The sequence below is a fragment of the Gastrolobium bilobum genome, unplaced genomic scaffold, assembly GCF_033153095.1.
Source record: "Gastrolobium bilobum isolate Gb01-03AN ecotype WA unplaced genomic scaffold, APGP_CSIRO_Gbil_v1 utg10034, whole genome shotgun sequence".
Classification (NCBI taxonomy): domain Eukaryota; kingdom Viridiplantae; phylum Streptophyta; class Magnoliopsida; order Fabales; family Fabaceae; genus Gastrolobium; species Gastrolobium bilobum.
Genome location: NW_026897437.1, coordinates 213,852 through 229,875, shown reverse-complemented (window position 1 = coordinate 229,875; position 16,024 = coordinate 213,852). Strand labels below are relative to the sequence as shown.

Below are 16,024 nucleotides of genomic sequence, written 5' to 3'. Positions count from 1 at the left end.
TCCCTTGTCTTGATGGTGGTTTAAAGATTTTTAGATGAATGACATTCTCTTGTAGACTTTATTTCAGCATCCAGTAATTGTATTTTTCTTTTTTTTCCCATTTCTTTGACTCTATTCCTCCATGATATACATTCTAGAGCTGAGGTATTGACTCTTTCTTGTTTGTCATTTTTTTCTTATGAGAAGTACTAGTGCATGCATGAATGGAACTTTATTTGCTTATACAATTATTTTTTTTGCTTAGTATATATAGTGGGAGGCCTACAAGGCCTGTAGGCCATGTAAGGCTTTCTTATTTTTGATAATGAGCCAGACTTGGCCTACAAATAAAGCCTTTAATAGGCCAGTAGGCCAGATAGGCTGAATTTTTTTTGACGTAGGCTTGGGCAAGGATGGCCAAAGCCCAACCCAGCCCATTTACACCCCTAATTGAGAGGTATGTTTAGGAGGATTTTGAGTTGCAATTTAAATTGACATAGTAATAACATGTATTTTTATTTATTTATGCTTCATATTTTTTAGCTTATTTAATGAATCTTGTTTAATTCATTTTAAATATGGAGAATATAATTGAATTTATATGTTCATAATTATATATATTTTTGTATATCTATATATATTCGGGTCAACCGGTCCGACCAGTGACTCGATGACTCAGTACCCCGACCGGGTCGATGCCCAGACCGAGTTTAATAACACTGGAGGGAAGTGTTTTTTTTTTTTTTTTCTCAATGTTTACGTGTGGTGTGGTATGGACTTAATGGTGGCCATTCATTTGAAATTTCTGTATCGATATTTCCAAAAAAAAAATGGTGGCCATTCTTTACTGTTTTGCTTTTTCATTTCAAACAGTGTCCAGTTTGTCATCATTTATACACAAATCATTGTTCAGCCACATTAATTAATATCAACTTTTGGATGGGCTCCGCATGATTTTCACCATTAAATTGACGTGAATCTTATGTTGACGGAAAATGTGCTTCTTTGAAAGAAGAAATCAGCAAGCAAAAATAATTATATCTTATTAATAAAATATAATTTTAATTTTTTTTTCTCTTCATAAAACTGTCAATTGACATAACAGAGAGAAACAACTATTTTTAATATTATAATTATGTCTTATTAATAAGACATAATTATTTTTGATTGCTAAAAAAATCTCTTTTAAGAAGTTGGGTACCCTATGTTTATTAGGGGAATGTGTATATATCAGATACATGCTCTGTTAGCACTTAAATGAAATGCAATTTGTCTAACTAAGGGCGTGTTTATAAAGATGAGAATAATGAATATAGAGATACGTGGGACATGCAAAACCAACCAACATTCCATGATTACAAGATAGATATAAATCTTCATCGGTAAATTATTGCACGTCAAAGAAATTAGCAGGGTCAATCTCCTAATTTCTGAATGAGTAGTGAGTAATATATAATTTGTGATAAACTTAGTATGCTTTAGCATGCCATGGAATGTCTTCACCACTCGAATTCCGATATATAACTGATGTATTACAAAACAGTACATTTGGAATTTTTAATAAAATTTTTACGAAGTTTTCTTGAATATTTTTTTTTTTGGTAAGCTATTCTTGAATATTTTTTTTACTTTATCTAAAAACTCAATTTCATATATAATTTTTGTAATAGAAATAGAAATGGAACAAGCACAATACCCAACATGGGTTGGCCTAGAAAGGTTCGATACCGCTAACAACGTCAGCCCGTAATGGTTACACAAAATAAAATATTATATGCACATAATTAATTCTTCAAGTAAAGCAACTCAAATCAAACATAAACCATAAGGTGAAATTCTTTAATATAAATATTTAAGAATATTTCAACTCTAATTTTTTTTTTGTAAAAAGATTATGATAAATTTTAAATTGATAAACTCTTGTTTATTCCGTTTGAAATAAATTCAACTCACTCAATAATTCATACCTAATTGTCATATATCCACATTTATTTATTTTAATTTTTTTTTTACTTTAATCAAAAGCCTCTCATTCCTATTAGCCATATTCTTTGATGTAGTTGTGCCCTGTTGGCCGACAAAACGTAGAGGGAGAAAAAGCGAAAAAATGTCATCGTGAACCTTTTGACGGTGAAAAGATTTTTATTTACATGACGAAATTGCGCTTCACGTCATCATCTCAAGAAATTTTCCTCGCACGTTAATTTTTTAAATAATTCCTTACATTTTTTTTTTTTTTATAAAAAAAGTAAAATAGTATATTAAAAAGTATGCACTTTTATTATAAAAAACAATATATGATGATATAATAAAAATAACATACAAATACATTGCTAGATTTGAAAAGTGCATAAAAAGATTAAATTTATGCGGATAAATACATTGAGCAATAAGAATATTTTACTAGCGTTATGAAAATTGTGCAAAAAATGTATTATGATGGCTTCTATGTGCTAAATCCTTATTCAAATTTAAGTTGATGGACATTTAGGTGACCAGCTTATAATTGAGGCAAGAGCAGCAAAAACTGATAACAAATATGGAGATCAATCCCAACACGTTTCTACAAACGTGTATGCAAAACTCCCCAACTAGGAACAAATTACGTGTGATTACGTGTGTTTATGCTCAATGATCTTTCTCATTCAAACCTCTGTGCACGCACATGTTGTGGGTATAATTGCGTGTGTTTATGGAACATATATAGCGTATGTGTTCAAGTGTGATTGCAAAAAAGAGCAAGAGGGGCCAGATGTTGATAGGACATATTTAATTTAGAGCTCATGTAAAGGGAGAATTACCATCAAATGGACTAAGGAGTAATTTATCGTAAATTCAATATCATTTTCAAATCAAAACCTTATGGATTTCTTCACTTTTATGTTTCATACTTAGTCCTTTCTTTCCTATACATAACTTTATCATTCGTATTTAAATTTTTAACACATTCCCCATACTCTGCTAGAATAGTGAGTTAATCAATAAATTGGCAGAGAAAGCCAAATCGAAACGTAAGGTGCTTCGGATGGTCGGTGTTAAGACATCACCGTCAACGATAGTTGGTAAGCCTGTGTCTGAAATTTGAATAGTGCTCATTTAACATGCGAGAGGAACGACGTAAATTATTGAATGACTCTTCAACATCGTCATCATTAGCATCTGTAACATAAAAATATATATAATTAGTCTCACATCTTTACTTGCACACACACATATATATACTTCGATTTTGTCACGTATTCTAAAGGTAAGGTGATGTATTATTTCATAAAAAAGTATAAGAAGGATATATCATGATATGATTAAATTAATTGTTGAGGCGACACTTTGTCACGCTTCCACACTGTGTCTTATATAAGAAAAATTCTGATGTTTTTGGAGGAAGCACAAAAATTCGTCCAAAAGCATAATAAATCTGGCATGCTTGATGGGATTCACATAACACGTAAAATCCACTAAATCGTACGGTTTATTTTTTGGAGGAAAAAAAAAGGGTTTTTTTTATCACAACATGCAAGAACTTTACCTCGCCTTAAACAAAAAAGAGATTGCCGCATCAACAAAAATTTGATCTACCTAAATAACAAATTATGAAAATTGACCCTCTCGGTGAAAAAAAAAAATGATACGGTCATGTGAAAGATTACAACCATACAAAGATAAATCAACAGTTATGATTTGTTAACTACTTATTTTAACATTTTTTCTCTCCCCTCCTTTATTATCATTGATCTACTTTTGTATGGTTGTGATTCCCCACATGACATGGTCATGTGAATTTTCACATGAGAGGATTCAAATCCACAAATTATAAAGTAGACTTAATCCCACTTATAATATATATTCTAATCATATCAATTTATGTTTAACTTATTTTAATTTACTTTTAAAAACTTTTCAAGGTTTTGATACTAGAAAGACAACCAGCTGGCTTCTTTTGTTTTGTATTATATTCTTTTTTTTTTTTATAACTTCAACAAAATATTATTTTTAATATATGAACAAAAATAATGCTTTATTAATTTCATAATCAGTACAAATCATGATTAAGATAGAGATTAGTTGAAATAGAACTTAAAAAATAATTCGGCACAACTAAAAGCACAAAAGTATGGTTAAACACATGACATATAAAAAATACACATAATAATTTAAACAAATTATTAAAATCAACATGCAGTAATTCTCAATAACCTCCAAAAAGAATAATACATGAACAATTCCAAGGTCAATCGAAGAAGATATATATACAATTTCCTTTACAACGGATGAAATAACGCTGTACAATATGAAGGTTGCATGGGGCATATTGCTATCTAATTATTTGGGTGAAGAATTGCCATCTAATTCTGAACTGCGATATTTACAAAGGATTCTGCACAATCACTTCCCTTTCTAAAACTGTTGTTAATATATAGCCATAGCTAACTAATGACTATATATAGTATGCCCTTTCTCCTTCAGCTTAATTTATTTGCCCGTGTTCAATCTTGACAAATCCTTTCACTCCCAATCTATCTTCCATATTTCCTATAAACTATTAAGAGAGTACCCGCAAAGGTATTGCTAGTCCTCTCATTTACATGAAAAAAATAATTAATATCTCCCCCTTTTCACACTCTCCATACTTAATGACATGATACTTGAGGAGATACATAAAAATCACTCTCAATAACAATAACAACTGGTCCTAAATCATCCTCACACATGAACTTTAAACTCCAAAATAAATCCCCCTTTTTCTCGGCTTCTAACTAAACAACCATACTTAATGATATACATGAGGAGCTACATAAAACTCACTCTCAATAGCAACTGGTCTTAGATCTTCCTCACGCATGAACTCCAAAGGAAAAGAAACAAGATGTCCCTTTACAGACTTCAATCTTTCTATGGGGTCTATTACTTTGATTTCTCCATTCTCATGACAGAATATTTTATTAGGGGCTATTCCCAAATCTATGGTGGTATGGCCAAGTCTTTCCTTCCACTGTGCCATGCTTTGCCGAAGTGCAGCTCTGCATATTGTTGGAAAGTATAATAATATTAATGCATTGTAATTAGATAGGATAGACTAAAAGTAAAAAGAGAGAAGAAAACACAATAGAAGAAAACTGGGATAAATCCACACCTGGAGTGTATCTGATCATTGGGAATGCAAGCGAACACCTCATGGTATATCCTAGTATTTTCCTGTCACAACACTTATAGTAGTTCATATACCATAGGAGCACAAAGTAAAATTACGTACGTTCACAAAAAAAAAGGTCAACATGTGGCTATACATTGTTCATTTAAGTATTCTGCCTACTATACTACAAACATCTTATCAGCCACTGCGTTGTCAGGAAAAGTTTTGAGCATAATTATTAACAAATAGGGGCTTAAAGGAAGATCTGATTTATTAACATGTTGATAAACAATGCTCTATAAGTGCCATAAATCACTCAATGTCGAAGAAGTAATACACCAACCAGCAAGATATAATATACTAGATCTGGCAAAGTCTAACCTTTGCAGTTGCTGACCACAAATCCTTGTAGGTTGTGTTTGCCACTGGATCTCTGATTTTACTGATCTGTGAAGAGAAAAAGAATATTGCCAGGAGGACCAAAAGTAAGTAAATCTAAACAGATGAACATATCCATTGTGATAACAGAAGAACAGATAAACAATACTTATATAGTCAGCAAAGTTGCTTATTGAATTTAAGTTTGTACAAACTAGAAAAGCAATTAGAGACAAAGGCTTAACAAAAATACGTAAGGTCGAATTTTAGTTCTTGCACAAAGCTCAGTTGCACTTGTTCATCTAACCAACAATGAAAATCAAGGTGTCTAATTTTTCCTAACATGTTCATTCTTCCCATAAATCAATAACATAGAAACTGCCAGGCAGAGCCTGTGTTTGCTGCAATGATGAAGTATATAAACGTCCGAATTTGATCATTTTGACTAACCTCTCCTGTATGAAGACCAAGGTGCTCAGACCATAGGGAGCAGCGGAGGCTATAGGAAAATTTCCCAGCATTCCATGGCTTTCCATTCATCAATGATTCAATATGTTCTTTGTCTTCTATAAGCACTCCGATCTGGTTGACAAAGAAAGAATTAAAGTAATTTTCTTCCCAAACAAGTCTAGAAATACACGGCTAATCCTTTGTGGACAAAAATTTACAAGTAACCTTAGTTAGACTACACCACTAGGTATTATGTTTTGTGCTAAGACGTGTCAAACCATTATTGTTCCAAACAATTGACAGCATGGAAAGCAATTGATTTGGACTCTACCTAAGATATCCAGTTCAACAGAGGCATTCCATATTCAAACATTGAATTATGTAAGAACAATGATAATAATCACGTATCTTCTTGTGTTATACTTATCTCCAGTACCTCAAGATGCAATAAGTAGATGATAGATAATAGGGAGTTACTAATCTCATGTTGCTTGAGATAGTTCTCTCAGGTGTGTGAGATAAATATATGGGGTCCACACTTTAAAACAAAAGGAAAAAGAAATGGAAAAAACTGGCACAAAATTCGATGAGTGTATAATATGAGAGAGCTATCTCCAACGAAATGAGAAAAATATTTCCCTAGATAATATTAGGGAAAATATAAACAGTGGTGTTATTCAATCCCTGATGAAAACTGAAATTTGCAGTAATTTACTTCTATAGGCAAGCCACTATTACCCCTTAAACTTACGGGGACAAATGAACTAAAAGGACCAAATTTTTAAGATAATAGGATACCATAAACTATAAAATATGTGATAAAGTTCCTGACCAACAATAATCCTGAATACAGAAATTACTAATTACACTGCAACAATTAGATGAAAATTATAACATAATTTACATATGCTCTTAGACATAGCAGATTATAGTGACAAAGCAGATATCAAGTGTACCTCAGAGTCTCTAAATCCAAGCAAACTCCGGTCATTTATATTAGATGATCCAATAAGAGCTACACGGTCATCAATTATCATCAATTTACTGTGCACGTATACCTGTACAAATATGGGAATATACATCAAACGAAGGAAGACATTTGCGCTGTCAAAATAATTATAAAAGCTAAATATTGTGTATCATCTAGGAGATCCAAACTGCACCTTGTATAACCATTTCAAGATCTCTTGATAGCCTTGAGTGAAATATTTTATGAGATTTTCCCTGATTTGCTGTTTTTAAAACAAAATTAAAATATGTTTCAATAGAATGGTGATATATGATAAGATACCTGACTTGTAGCCATAGGACCTTCATCATGAAGTCTACCATGAGATCGTAGACCGTAAAAAGAAATATAATCATGTGTTTTATGACCAAGTATAGCTTCAAGATTTTGTAATATGGAGTGCTTTTCTCTAGAAATTGTTCTATACTGCCAATGAGTTAAGGCTCTCACAGTTGCAGCACCACCATCATCCAGACCACCCTGTTAGTGTTAGTTCACAACAGTAAAAGATTTAAGCCTACAGAAAAGAGGATTGATACTAAAGAAAGGCAAGCAACATTTACCTGGAAGCCAGGCAAGAGGGGCATTACAATTATAACTCTAAAATTTTTCTGTTCTTTGTGGGCTAGCAAAATACGCCTGTATAGTGCTTCCAAAATACGGTTCTGTATTACGTCATCCCCTTCTAGACCTGATATAAAAAATTGATTCTGAACGGAAAACAAAAATGAAAAAGACAAAGAAAAGAAGGGGGAAGTGAGTTCATTATCAGTCTAAGTACGAAATTCACAAGTAATCTAGCACTATGTTTTGCATACATGTGTAATTTAAGCAGTCACTCAAACCTTAATTCTATATTTATCACAGAACTAATATTGCTATAACACAGGTATCTTTTGTATTAAGTATTTGGATCCTCAAAGTACACCCTGCACTTTAGAGGGTAAAGCGCAAGTGGTAATCACCCACGAAAAAAATTTAAGAATTGAATTCTAACAAAACCGGAGTCTGTTATAATGTTCATGTATTTTATCAAAATCCATATTTTTAATCAATGGTAATTAACACTGTTTTAGCCTCTAAATAAACTGTAGAGATCTTGATCCTTGTATCAACCTCTGTTTGTCAGAACTTCAACCTAACCTTTAGGTTTCCCATGTAATGGTGTTAAAGTTCAAATGTTTCCCGCGCCTTCTTTTCATATTTGCAAAATGTGACTTTTTTAATACCCTATATATATATATTCTCTCCCCAAGCCATCTTTGAAATGATCCCCAAATTCAACTTTTTCAATATGGATTGGAGATGATGATTTTATATCGTGATTTTGGTTCTTGATCTTGTCTGTCAACTGTCAACGGACCTAATATAGAGATTGGGACATTAATACCTGACTGACTAGCTTTCATGTATTTACTGCATAATAACTCCAAAGGCCATATATTGTAAGATACTCACAGGAAAAATGTTTTCAAAATAGCAGTGCGATTTTGTTAAGCGCAACAAAAGAAAAAAATCTCTCCTATGTTTACTCAAGTATCAGATCATGCAGAACGAGAAATCAAGTTGGACATACCCTTGAGATCACTATGAAAATAAATGTGTCATCTTGTTACAATGCTAAGCAGGAGATAGTTATAAATATCGAGGCAAGATCAAGGAAAGTCAAGTTCCTCTTAATTTACCTCAATGTAGATAAAATGCTCTGCTTTTTCAATAAGAGAACAATATGCAGTGTGGATGCTTTTTTCAGTCTGACCTGTTCCAGCAGACCAGTGGTCGACACTTCTGAGCACCTGTGGATTTCACATCCATCCAAGATTGCGGCAGATAAATAATTATGTAAAATTATATTGACATAAATTAGGACAGCTCCAAAACTAAGAGTCAATATGTTTGGTTAGATTCTGTGCATAAACATGGATAAACAACTTTACGTCCTTTGTCATGGTTATTGGGGACGGGGCATGTTGGAGTTTTAACCCTTTTTTTGGTACAAGTAAATATAACCATATTGCCAACCTAAACAGAAACAGCAAAACGATTCTTTTCAGAATTTGTTCCAGAATCCTTTCTTTTTTAAGCATCTGGTTTCTGATAAAATTTATAGACTTGCAAGTTTTGATATCAAGTTAATTTCTTCTTTCTCAACTTGCTTATGATGGCATATCATCCACAAAAAATTATTCTTCACTCTGTTGTAAACTTTTTTCCCCCCATAACTTTTATAAAAGAATTTACTGTAAATGTTAATATTACTAAGCTGGGTTTTAGAACAAAAGGTAAAATTAATATGAATCATGTGATATTTATGATTTTACATTGGTGATATTTTCAACCAATAACTAGATTCATATTTTACCATTCCTAGTATACTGTTTTAAAAAAGAGAAACTAATTTATCCAAGGACTGCTGCAAATTTGAAAAACTTCACATCACACATACAAGATCCAGAAGGCATAACTAACCTGACAGTGACAAGTAGTACATGGACCAACTTGTCCATATTCATTGGTACCTTCTGGTGTTTCCCCCCAATCTTCTAGATCATCAACAACAGGTTGTGCCCCCAAGTCAAAAGGAACAACTTCATCTTCAAATCCTTTCATCTGGGTGTCTGAAACTAAAGTTTCATGTTCCAGCTTTTGGGACAATAGTGGAGAACTTCCACTAAAATTTGTATCATCTCCTTTTGAAGTAACTAATCCAACAGCTTCTTGAGGTAAAAGTAGTGGTATATCTTGCATTGGAGACTGTGAGGAAAATGAATCCTGCATGTCAATTTCTTTGTTCTTGTCTTCATCTTTCTTTCCATCAATGTCTATCTCTTTCCTTCTTCCCAAGTAATGAGGGATGACCATGTGATGGTGAGGCATAAGTAGTGGAATCGCAAGTTCATTTGGAGCTTTAGTTCTCTATGATATGATTCATCACGTAAGAGAGGACAAGGATGATAATAAAAAGAAACATGTAAGATGAAAAAACATATTTGGGTATCTATACCTTAGCATGGTTCCAACGTTGAACAAAGTGCCGAGCAATGTCGCGACAGGGAGGTCCCCAAAGAGCACATTGGACATCATGCCATGGCATACGGGGATGTTTCTTGCGATCCAATTCATCTCTCATGGTGTCTTCCCATGAATTTGGTTCAGATTCTCTATCCATGAACAAAAAATTCCAGAAATTATATATTACCAAAAACTTGAAAAAGCACCCAGCCACCAACCAATATTGGATGTCATCACTCATCAACAACAGTGAAGGCTTTTCTGTTGGTTCTAGGATAAAATCTTCCTCTCAATCTTGTGAATGCAATGCATATAAGACATGGCTAAACATGTTACAATGGACCATACAGTGTTAAGGAACTTGCGCCCTTTATTGTTGTAACATATACAGTGCATTGTTTTGAAAAATGTTCCACTTTTTTCAAAATTATTGAACAATCAAAATAGGAAAAAGAAATACCTTGGGTTGTAATAGTCCTTTCCAGGCCATATGACAGAGGGGCAATCACCCACTTTATGTTCAGGTGTGTCATATCGACCAAAGCATAAATCTAATCCTCCAATATAGCAAATCTTGTAATCAACAATTACAAGTTTTTCATGGTGCGACCTGTAAGAAACCAAGCCATTATTCATCATATACACACGTATAAGGCCCACCCGAATTTATTCTAAGGTGATGTTCAAACTTCACTTATTAATAAATAGTACATACCAATAATACACACGACTGGCGAAATGGTCAGGATAGCGCAATACCCTCACATTCTCATGAATTTTGAGCAATCTTCTCATACTGTACAAGCTGTTGATTTTCAAAGCTAGAGAAACCTCCTTGTAAAGAAGCACATAGATCTGTACAATCATTTAATGGCATAAGCACAATTCTCTTTAATGTAATTCAATCTTATAAAGCATAAAAGCTTCTGATTATGAAGATCACAAACAGAACTGACTATATCAATGCAAATATTACATGTACCTGAACCCCTTGCTTAGCCTTTTCTTCTAGTAATGACTCTAACCTAAAGGTAGGAAAACTATCAAAAGGCCGTTTCAGATATAGCTCTGGGCAAAGCCACCATCCTGTAATAAAGATCTGCAGCCAGTTTCCATCTTCTTATTATTAAGAATTGAATTAGGACACCAAAACAACTTGAATATACTCTTGGTTAACAACGGAAAACATGTACCTCTGATTTTGCATCTTGAATTGAAGAAGCAATTGCTTCAAATGCTGCCTGTCCATCTACAAACCATTGGGCTTGGCTCCCATCTTCTGTCAAACCTCTTTCGGGAGCAAATGAACCAAAGCGATGAGGACAACACCAACCCTCCATAGGTCTTAGACCAGTTTCATTAATTGCAGTAACCCAGGATTTAACTTTAGCACTACTGGTAGTTCTCAACCATATGCTCCTACTACCAGTAGTAACCTATTAATAAGTTCAAATAATTATCAATAAAATTTTGGAATACAATAGAAGGTAGTTAGTTATCCCTAGTTTTCTCCAATAAATTGGTTGTTCATGGACTAAACTCTTCTCCGAAACCAACAGGCAATAAATTGCACTGTACTAAAATTTGATGACCATGATTTCTAACAGCTGATAAGAAAAGGAAAAAGGAAGTTGGGGACATTATATGTCTCAAGAAGGTATGTCTTTGACTCTCTTTGTGCCTGACAGTTATCATATTAGTTGAAGTAAATTAGTTAAAGTAGAATAATAACTGAAATTTTGAATCAATTTGAAGTCCATATCTCAAACAAGCCATCCATCCCTACCAGAGACATTAAAGTTAAGTTGAATCTAAAATATTGAATTCAGATCTCTACCAACAAACAATCAGAGCCTAGTTCAGGTGATAACACATGAGATAACAGGAAGTCTAAAAAGAGTTCGTTCATCATAATTTTGTAATGTCAGGTCAATCTTGTTGCTTTGACTGACTGTGACAACAAAGAATGGATAGAGTCCATGAGAAATTTAACCATTTATAATCTTCATGTTCAAGGTAAAAAGGGCTCCTTCAGAGACAAAATTTGATCACCTTAAATGTGTAACACAAAGGATTGCGTTCCTTTATAGGATCAGCTAAATGTAGTTTGATCCCTTCATCTCCATTTGAGGATGGGAGGACATCAAAAACAATTATATCCAGTGGTTTGTTGTTGAAAGGATCATCCAGCAATGCCAAAAACCCAGGTTTCAAAACAGCCCATACCTGTGTGCAGACAATGTAATCTAGATTAAAACTAAGATTAAATGAAATGAAGAAAGACCAGTTGCAGGAGACCAAATATAATTATAAAATGGAATTACTACAGAGGTATTATATGTTTTAAATTTGAACCCCGATTTTACTTTAACAGATTATCGCATCATGCAAAATTACTATCCATTAATGTTAACCAAATTTGATATTTTATACATACTTGCAGAGTAATTCATATTTTTGTTAATAACTTTTAGATCTATTTGTTGAACTCTACACAGCTATATGGCTTGAAACATAACATGTAATGGACGTTTATAGCCTATGAAATTCAGGAGATTACTATAAAATGTATAATCATGATATGATCACAGTAATATTCAAAATTTCCGTTGATTGCATCCCTTATTTTTCTCCTTATTACACTAGCAGTTTATGTTTCAGGCATGGAAAATGATATGCTTACTCTCTCTCTGTGTTTTCTAGGCCTCAGAAGGAGAGTGCATATCATTGAGATACTGGCAGGCCTTTACCAAGAGAATCCTTGAGAAAAATAATGTAATGCTAACTAAGTATTGTTTTCAAAACTAAATATTGTCTACTATTATATGCCTGGTATTGGAGCATTCAGCCTTGAAACTTAGTTATGGGAAAGATGTAAGTGTAAATGTTCATAATAAAGGTAGGGAATAACTGTATGTCACAGGAAAATGCTGACTTAATTCCACTGAGACAAGAAGAAGATAAGTACTTAACAGATGATGGTAGGAAAATTTTATATGCAAAGATCACTTGGAAAGCATTGGGTCTGTACAAATTTTGAAGTTAATGTTAAAACTTGAAAGAAAGCACCGAATCCAAAGCCCCAGTTGGTTAGATTATTTCAGTTCATAACTACACCTGCATGGTACTTTAGAACACTATGCAGCCAAACAAACTAAGCTATCGATTGTTACCACAAAAAAAAAAAAAAAAAAACCCTTCAGAATCAAACCTTCTCCCACTTGTTATCGCACCAACGAAACCAATCACATGGAAGGCATGTTACATCTGAATCCTGCGAAATATTTGACAAATGCTTCACTGTTACATATCCCTCTTTCAGTTTTGGACCATACTCCTGTAAAAAAGATAGCTTGGAGACCTCCAAAAACCTGCAGACCTATAATCCAAAACCTTATGTTAGGAAAGATAGTTATAGCTCCGCAGAAGTCACCTTACATACACGGTAATGGAGCATCGTGTAAATAAATATGTGTATCTAAAACCAAAATAGTAATAGATCCTTAATATCGTATAGAACACACCGAAGGAAACAGATTTCTGAGGTTGTGCTATTATGATGCATAAATTCTAAGAATTCTTTAGAAGTAGGCACAGGTGTTGAGTTAATCAAGAGGATTCAACACAGCATACAACTGTGTATGTTCATCTCATGAATTGGGTTGTACAATTGTCTATGTAGCTGAATAAAAACAGTTTTATCATGAAAATCAGTTTCAAAAAATAAATAAAAACATAAACAGCCATTTGGACCCCATTTTGATTTCACTTTCTTAGATACAGAACCTAATGCCACCCATGACCCAAAAAAAAGTAACAATATCATCTACACTGATCTGAAGGTCTGCTACGCATTATCTAAACAAATCTAACCATTGTCAACTGTGAAGCATCACTTGTTACCTCTTGAGAATTCACAATATCCAGGTTTCCTAAAAAATGATTCAGATAACCCTGCATTGAGACTTTGGCTCTATCCGCAACTGACTGCTGACCTCCTAGTGATGGACGAATTATTGAGAGAGCAGCTATGGATGGAACATATCTTTACAAAAAACCAAATTAATAAGTATGTTTCTTTAATCCGTTTCAGAAAGAAAACCTAAAGAATTATAGCAAATAACATTAAAGGCCTTTTTTTTTTTTTTTTGTAAATAAAGAGGGGCGCAGCCCCAAATAATATTAAAGGCTTTGTTTTGTATAACTTGCTGCTAGAAATATAAATAAGAGCACTTTTATTAAAATAAATAACATAAATCATGTAGTCTCAAAATGCATAAGCTTAGGAAAAAGTAGTAGTATTCAATGTAGTCAAGACATGAAATTTTGAATTCAACCCCTTTCGCCCCTGGTCCACCTTTTTTAGAATAAGATATCCCATGCTTTGTGCCCAAATTAATTATCGAAAGTTTTGGACCCACAACTAGGAAGTGCTTAACTTGTAAATCATTAAGTTCTTAACCTAAGAACTACCACATTTTAAGGTGTTAAAAGTTTAAAAATGCATCAGGTATCAGATTTCTACTTTGTGGTAATATAAATTAAAATACCTGCTTTTAACACTGTCTTCCTGATGTAAAGGTACAGCTCCATCATCAGGTTCTTCGTCATCTTGCACCATCACAGTTTGATCTGCTATTCCTAAGCTTTGAAGCCATTCTTTTACCTTTAAGAGAAAGTTATGAAAAAGAAATCAGCTTGAATCATATCGAATATAGTATAGGCAACTAAAACTATTGGAAACGTGTATCTTCACTTAATAACAACGGAGTAACCTGAAAAGGGATCTAGTTATAGAACCTATGTGGATCTGTGATATTGGGGAACCCCAAAAGATTAAAAGGAACAAAGCTGCAGAATACAACACAGAGTGCGCAAACCTCGTAAAGGTCTTCAATTAATGCACGTTTCCGCAAAGCGAACTGTAAATAGAGAACTTGTGATGCTTTCTTCAGTAGACGCCACTTGAACTGTATAGCACAGAATGCAATTATTACCGCTTGACATCACAACATCAAAAAATTAAGGTGTAACAAATTGACGTTCATAAGATTATAAGAACAATCAAAAAATGGTCCTTCAATGAGGGTGAAAAGACACACAGATTGAAAGAAAGGTATACAGGTTAAAATCCATACCGAGCCATAGATGGTAACAATAATTAATTAACATTTAATGCTAAAAGAATATCTAAAGGCATTAATTGTGCAAAGTATTTTAACAGACAATAATTAATAATTTGCTATTGTAGAGTCATCTTCAGTCTTCCTAACATGTTTACAATTGTAGCATAATAAGCTACTGAAACCACCTTTTTCCCTGAAATTAGGCTTAGAAGAACACTTGGCAAAACATAAACCAGAGTAGTTCGTTCATTTTTCTAGCTCAGATATGCAAATTAAAATTCGGCTATCTCTTTCTTCACTTTTAGTTGACGTCACCAACAAGAACCAGGGGAAAAGTTTCAGAAGAAGAAGAAGAAGAAGAAGAGAGAGAAAGTGTGTGTGCCTGTTTGTACTGCAACTCAATGGTATAAGAAAGGAGGATTGGGCTAATATCTCCGGTCTCTGGTCGCGACACCGATATGATGGTGGCCTTCGGCAACTCTTCGAAAATCCATTGCCGTGACGACTGAGATCCCGACAATGCTTCCGACGGTTGAATCAACGGTTCAGACGACATCGGAAATCAATGTCGAAGACAGGTACTTGCTTCACCTTGGAACTGTAGAACACGACCACGGCACTTTTGTTTATTTAGGAAGGAGAAATAAATAAGAGCATAACTCACAGGAGCGCAGCGGTTTTTATAGTTTTTGTCAAAGGTTTTCCATGTTTTTTCAGTTTCACTCACCCACCACCCCCGTACATACCTTAAAACATTTATTGAAAAACTTGTTATCAAATAAAATATCTTGTAATAATATTTACTTAATTTATTATGATAAAACAAACACCCAATTACTAAGGGATAACATTTATTATCTTAGAATTAAAAAAAATTATTATCTTATTTCTTATCAATTTAGTAACTAATTAGGATATCTACACTTTCTGAATTATTTT

At 33.5% G+C, this 16,024-nt stretch overlaps 1 protein-coding gene across 3 annotated transcripts; it reads right to left on the bottom strand.

The window, feature by feature from the left end:
• Nucleotides 1-4,178: 4,178 nt before the first annotated feature.
• LOC133306921 (phospholipase D zeta 1-like) lies at nucleotides 4,179-15,651 on the bottom strand. 3 transcript variants are annotated; one of them, XM_061507317.1, is made up of 20 exons: nucleotides 15,468-15,651; nucleotides 14,840-14,929; nucleotides 14,510-14,625; nucleotides 13,863-14,004; nucleotides 13,171-13,338; nucleotides 12,012-12,185; nucleotides 11,153-11,395; nucleotides 10,942-11,058; nucleotides 10,675-10,814; nucleotides 10,420-10,569; nucleotides 9,952-10,108; nucleotides 9,417-9,863; nucleotides 8,633-8,743; nucleotides 7,511-7,657; nucleotides 7,230-7,427; nucleotides 6,895-6,996; nucleotides 5,939-6,070; nucleotides 5,492-5,557; nucleotides 5,053-5,172; nucleotides 4,179-5,017 (listed from the first exon to the last, which is right to left on the bottom strand). In XM_061507317.1, the coding sequence occupies exons 1-20, from the start codon at nucleotides 15,639-15,641 to the stop codon at nucleotides 4,748-4,750; spliced, it is 3,264 nt and encodes a 1,087-aa protein (XP_061363301.1). In that variant the 5' UTR covers nucleotides 15,642-15,651; the 3' UTR covers nucleotides 4,179-4,747. The 3 variants fall into 3 exon arrangements, with proteins under 3 accessions (XP_061363301.1, XP_061363302.1, XP_061363303.1); XM_061507318.1 differs by having other exon boundaries at nucleotides 4,179-5,053; nucleotides 5,095-5,172; XM_061507319.1 differs by having other exon boundaries at nucleotides 4,179-4,997; nucleotides 5,111-5,172.
• Nucleotides 15,652-16,024: the final 373 nt, after the last annotated feature.

Coding starts and splice junctions, on each gene's coding strand:
- LOC133306921 (XM_061507317.1), bottom strand. CDS start 15,641: ATGTCGTCTGAACCGTTGATTCAACCGTCGGAAGCATTGTCGGGATCT. Junction 8,744..9,416: donor GTACTACTTGTCACTGTCAG/GTTAGTTATGCC, acceptor TGAAATCCACAG/GTGCTCAGAAGTGTCGACCA. Junction 6,071..6,894: donor TTGGATTTAGAGACTCTGAG/GTACACTTGATA, acceptor TTTGTCAACCAG/ATCGGAGTGCTTATAGAAGA.